Raw genomic sequence first — 5,972 nt, forward strand, 5'->3', positions numbered from 1 at the left:
AGGAATGACCTCTCTTCTGGGCCATTGTCCTGCTCTTCCTCCTTAATTATGCGAGGGTTTTTTTTCACTTTTTCTTCAAAGCATATTCCATGCTTAGCTGCTCATTTAATAAAAAATTAACATTCTCCAACCATCTTTAGTTCCTTCCGGAAATCCATTTGGATGAGAGAACATGGGGTTCATTTCTAGACTTGCACAATCTCTCTCGATTTCAGTCCTGTCAAAATGCTACTGCATATTGGTGCTCCTCTTTAATTGTATACATTCTGTTTTAAACTTTCATACTATAAAGGGTGTGATTTTCATATTTCTTATTTATCGCAATTGTGCTTCATTCTTCCTCTGAAAAACTCAGGGTGCGTTCAGACGGGCTGTTTGATCAGCTTCCGTTATGCTTCAGAAACGGGTTTCATAGGCACGTTCACACATCAACATCTGCACACCATCCCCAACCATCGCTTTCCTGCTCAAAACCCCCTTTAAACCGGATTATTTTGTTACCAGTTCCCCCTCTGGTGTTTTCCTGATTCTCGGGTTTCAAGCTGCAGTTTCAGATGTCTGATCACTCTTGCGGTGTCAAGCCACTTCCAGGTGCTTCAACCCCCTCCCCTCTGGAAAGCTGCTGCAGAAGTCCAAGGCGTCTGCTTTTTGCTCGCCATTTTTTTAAAGCATCGGTGGTATGCGCATAGGTGGAGCTCCATGCCTGTGTTAATAAAACCAAAGTTCAAATGGTGACTTGTTCTAGCGTTTAAATGAGTTTGGGATCTCACGGAGGCCATTTTTGGGTCAAATGTTTAAAGGGAAGTGTTTTGTTAGAGGGGTTAGATTGAAGTGGAAATAGTTCCTAGGTAGCACAGGTATCTGTCTTGTGCTGGAACTCATTTCACACGTTCACCTCAGGGCAGGCTTTTGGTGGGCAGTCAACACTCTGCAATAATGTCTGATATTAGAGGGATCTCCTGGCGCCGTGAGGAGACTTTGGAGCTCTTTGGGAACTGCCAAGGTTTTTTCAATTCTACGGAGGGGCGCCTATGCGCATGCGCAAACTGATATTTTTTTAAATGCCAATTCACGCTCCCGCGCAACAGTAGTGTAGACAGCGGAGAGCACTGCGACTGTGCGGTAAAGCGGGATAAGGGAGGTAAGTGTGATTGCGATTATCCAGATCAAATATAATCCGGTCAGAACCGGAGTTTAACCCGCTCTCAGCACGCCATTTGACTGCACCCTCAGGGTGGTTTCATTGTGTTGTTTTTAGTTATGTAATCTTCTTTAAGTCTTGGAGAGAAAGGCAGACAATAAACAAAGTAAATAACTAACCAAATAACAGGATGTTGTCCACCCAGACAGCTTAAAATGCTCTAGTGGAGACTTTACTAGATGAAACATTAAAATGCTACTGCAATATTGCATTTATTGACTTTTTTTTAAAGCCCCCACCCCAAGCTGCCTATACTTGAGCTTTCTTGGGTGTCGTTCCTCCTACTCTGTGGCATGGTCTACTTGAAGAAGCCAGGAAGGCGCTCACACTTCTATCATTTGACAGAATATGTAAAACAGAATTATCAAGGAGGGGATTCCTTCTGTCAGGAAAACAGGCCTGTAGTAATGTCTGTGAAATTTTAGGCAGCTCATTATATTATTTGTTGTATATACTGTTTGAAGTGCATGATTGTTAACCTTGCAATCTGGTTACATTGCATAATTTGTTGTTTATATTGTTGTTGTTGTTCAGTCGCACAGTCGAGTCTGACTCTTCGCGACCCCATGGACCAGATCACGTCAGGCCTTCCTGTCTTTCGCCGTCCTCTGAAGTTTGCTCAATTTCATGTTCATTGTATCTATGACACTGTCTAACCATCTCATCCTTTGCCGTCCCCATCTTCTTTGACCTTCAATCTTTCCCAGCATCAGGGTCTTCTCCAGTGAGTGCTCCCTTCTCATTTGGTGGCCAAAGTATTTGAGCTTCAGTTTCATTATCTGGCCTTCCAGAGAACAGTCAGGGTTGATTTCTTTTAGGATTGACTGATTTGATCTTCTTGCAGTCCAAGGGACTCTCAAGAGTCTTCTCCAGCACCATAGTTCAAAAGAATCTATTCTTCGGCGCTCGGCCTTCCTTATAGTCCAACTCTCGCAGCCATACATGACTACTGGGAATACCATTGCTTGGACCATGCGTATTTTTGTTGGCAGGGTGATGTCTCTACTTTTTATCATGCTGTTTAGGTTCACAATCGCTTTCCTCCCAAGGAGCAGGCGTCTTTTAATTTCATGGCTGCAGTCACAGTCTGCGGTGATCTGGGATCCCAGGAACGTGAAGTCTGTCACTACTTCCACAGCTATATTACATTGTCCTTATTGGCATTGTTTTTAATTGTATTCTAATGTCCTTAAAATGCTCTAGTGGAGACTTGGCAAGATAAAATGTTAAAATGCTATACTGATATGCCATTTTTAAAAAGCACCCCAGAGCCTTCTGGTTACACCAGGGAGGGGGGAGAATGGAGTCCGTGGAGTACTGAGACAAGGAAAGTGCAGGAGAAACATGGACACTGCATTGTTTCTGTGAGCGCCTCTGTAGCCCTACCTAATAACAGTTCCACTGTTTCTTTAAATGACTTTGGTCCCTGCCACACGGGGGGGGGGGAGCACGGGCAAAGTGCGGCTTTTGAAAGCTGCAACCAAATAGACACGCGGCGGTGGGATCATACAGATCCCATGAGCCGCCGCGTAGTTGCTCCCCGGCACGATCAGATGCCGGGGAGACCAGGGAGAAAGCGACAAGACAGAAACGGAGGCTGCCGAACTGCACATGTGTGAGCATGCGCAGTTCGGCCATGGGTCTTGGATGCGCTGGCAGAAGGATGCGTCGGTGATCCCATGGCCGCGCTTGATGTGGCCGTGCTGGTAAGTCCACCTCTGTAGGTGGTTTCTTTTAGATGCGGCTTTTTGGCCTAAAGGGCCGGATCGGGGACGGGTGTGCAACATTTCCCAAATGTTGTGGTGGGATCGCGCCCGTTTGCTGCGCCCCATATCCGTCCCTCTCCCGGCCCAAAACCTTTCGTGTGACCGGGGCCTATGTAGGTGAGTACATTTGCAATGCAACTCCAAATCAATATTTCTAATTATCCACGTGGCCAAATCTGTGCGTACTTAAATCTAGAGACTGGAGCAATAAGAAGACAGGACAGACTGTTTCACAAACCTGAGAAAAGCCTTGGGTTTCCAGAAAAACCTGATTTTTTTTTAAAAAAACAACTCCCACACCCATAGGGAGTTAAAACTCCCCCAAATAATAGAAGCAGTACCTGTAGCTTTAAGAAACAAATGTCCTCTGTAGCCATTGCTACATATCCACATTGTATTACCAGCCTTCAATGCTTACTTGCTTTCAGGAAAAGGCAGGGGAGGGGGGAGGCCCAAGCCAGACAGGGCCCTTTCCAGGACTGTTTGAACCTTTGAGGAAAATTTATAGGACTTGGCCCGCCAACAACCACTGGGTGACTTTCTACCACCAAACTCATGACTCACCCAGTAGTGAGAAGGCATGACTCACCCAGGTCTGCCTTTTCACTACTGTCCAACAGCAGCCACCACACAAAAGCCAGTGTTGTATAGTGGTTAGAGTTTGAGAGGCAGGTTCAAATCCCAGTTCTACCATGGTGCTCACAGACATTCTTAGCCAAACGTACTTCCCAGGCTTGTTGTAAGGATAAAATGGAGGAAAGAATACTGATGTAAGCTGATAATAGTAGATTGATTGGTGGGTGGCAAGGCAAGGTGCAGATATGGGAGTTCCAAGGAGGAGGGACATAGGAAATAGTGTGGCAATGGGAATATAATGGTAAGTCCATGCAACTAGGCACGTCCCAGCAGTAGAAACAGTTCAACTGAGCCTGGCCTGGTAGCAGGCACTGCACAGTGGCTGAAATCTATCAAGAGTTTTCCCAGGAAAAGGCTGCCAGGGCAAGGGAAGGAGAGAACAATGAAGACACAGAGCAGATAATGGTAGGTTGGCTGGTTGGTGGAAAGAAGAGGAAGAAGCAGGATAAGTGGAGAGGGTATGGGACCTTCAGGGAATGAAAAGAGGATAGAATGGGGGAGGAGGAAATGAGATGTGCCCTATAAGTCCTTGCAGGTCTCCCACTTGCCTTTCACTATGTACAACTTCAGTTCTGCACAGACTAAATTTCCAATCCAAACACCTCTTCAGATTATCAGTATTAGTCAAAACTGCTGCTGATTACTTTTCTTTTTATTGCATTTCAGGAAAGGAAATAACAGCTGAAACCTTTATGGAGAAATTGGATAATGGTGCTTTGCTGTGTAGGCTAGCAGAGACTTTACAAGATAAGTTTAAAGAAAATTGCATTGAGGCCAACAAGCCTGGAAAGGTAAGTTTAGATAAACTATGAGGCAACATGAATGGTCAATTGTCTGTTTTATAAAGGGACTAGGAATAAGGATCGTTGTGGAAATAAATACAGCGGGATCTAGAAAGAGGCTCTGGGAGAGTGCCCCGGCTTTGGGCACACAGTGTGAATTTGCTGTGGCGACCTCAACAGGGTATAATGACAGAGTCCACCATTTTCTCCAGAGGAACTGATCTCTGCTACCTGAAGAGCAGTCGTAATTTTGAGTGATCTCCAGCCCTTACTTGGAGATTGGCTACAATTGTTACCCAGGATGAAATGGCTGGTTTGGAGGGTGGAGTCTATGGCATTCTACCTGTCTGAGGTTCCACCCCTCCGCAAACCCCACCCTCTCCAGGCTCCACCCCTCAAATCCCCAGGAATTTGCCAACCTGGACTTGCCAACCCCATCTCCTTCCCAGCTAACCATCAACCTACCGTTATCTACTCCTCTGACTTCAGCTGACTTCTGCCCTCCCTCTTGAAGAGCAGTTGTAATTCTGAGTGGTCTCCAGCCCTCACCTGGAGATTGGCAACAATGGTTCCCCATTAGGGACTGACTGGTTTGGAGGGTGGAGTCTATGGCATTGTACCTGTCTGAGACCCCACCCCTCCTGAAACCTCACCATCTTCAGGCTCCCTCCCTCAAATCTCCAAGAATTTTCCACCTGTAGTTGGCAACTCTATCAATGAGTTTTTTCCCAAAGGCCAAAATAGGTGACAGGACCAAGCTTGGTTGCCTACCAACAGGCACTGAGGGGAAAGTAGGGTTGCCAGCTCTAGGGAAATACCTGGAGATTTGGGGGGTGGATCCTGTGGAGGGCAGCATTGGGGAAGGACTCAGCAGGTATAATGTCATAGGGTCTACCCTCCAAAGCAGCCATTTTTTCCAGGGGAACTGATCTCTGTCATCTGGAGATCAATTGTAGCAGTGGGAGATCTCCAGGTCCCACCTGGAGATTGGCAACCCTAGGGGAAAGTCAGCTGCACAGCAGGGGGTTGAAGAGAATGGTGTGATGGGTGCTGGGCCAAGATTGGCAACAATAGTTCCCCAGGAGCAAATAGCTGGGTTGGAGGGTGGAGTCTATGGCACTGTAACCTGTCTGAGGTCCCCCTCTCCGGGCTCCACTCCTCAAATCTCCAGGAATTTCCATACCTAAAGCTGGCAACTTTATTTCCTCCCCTCTCAGTAGCCTCTTATTTTGCCTTAAATTGGTTTTGATGTCAGCAGAGTGAGAAAATGCCAGAGGCTCTGGGTGGGTGCCCCATCGTAAATGCACCAAACAATTCCTAAAGATTTGCCAAAACACTACTCTGTCAATAAATTGCAGCACTTTGAAGTAGCACCAGAGCTTTAAGAGCTCTCCAGCTGTCACCTGGAGACTGGCAACAGCTTGTTTGGAGGGTGGGGAGTATGGCATTGTATCTGTCTGAGGTCCCCCTCTTCCTCCTCCTCCTCCTCAGACCCCACCCTCAGCAGGCTTCATCCCTAAAATATCCTGGAAGTTTCCAACCTGGAGTTGCCAACCCTATGCCCTCCCCAGCCTCTGCCTAGAGAAA

General features: G+C 46.7%; 1 protein-coding gene across 1 annotated transcript in view; it reads left to right on the plus strand.

Annotated features, from left to right (window-relative positions):
- Nucleotides 1-1,668: 1,668 nt before the first annotated feature.
- The window catches only part of GAS2 (growth arrest specific 2), a gene marked incomplete at its 3' end in the record, with an annotated part of 102,214 nt that continues 97,910 nt past the window's right edge, over nucleotides 1,669-5,972 (plus strand). Inside the window, 2 exon segments of the mRNA XM_015408840.1 lie at nucleotides 1,669-1,708; nucleotides 4,270-4,394. Of these exon segments, the coding sequence (XP_015264326.1) occupies nucleotides 1,669-1,708; nucleotides 4,270-4,394 (165 nt within the window).

Source organism: Gekko japonicus, unplaced genomic scaffold (genome assembly GCF_001447785.1).
Source record: "Gekko japonicus isolate JY-2015 unplaced genomic scaffold, Gekko_japonicus_V1.1 scaffold4037, whole genome shotgun sequence".
NCBI lineage: Eukaryota > Metazoa > Chordata > Lepidosauria > Squamata > Gekkonidae > Gekko > Gekko japonicus.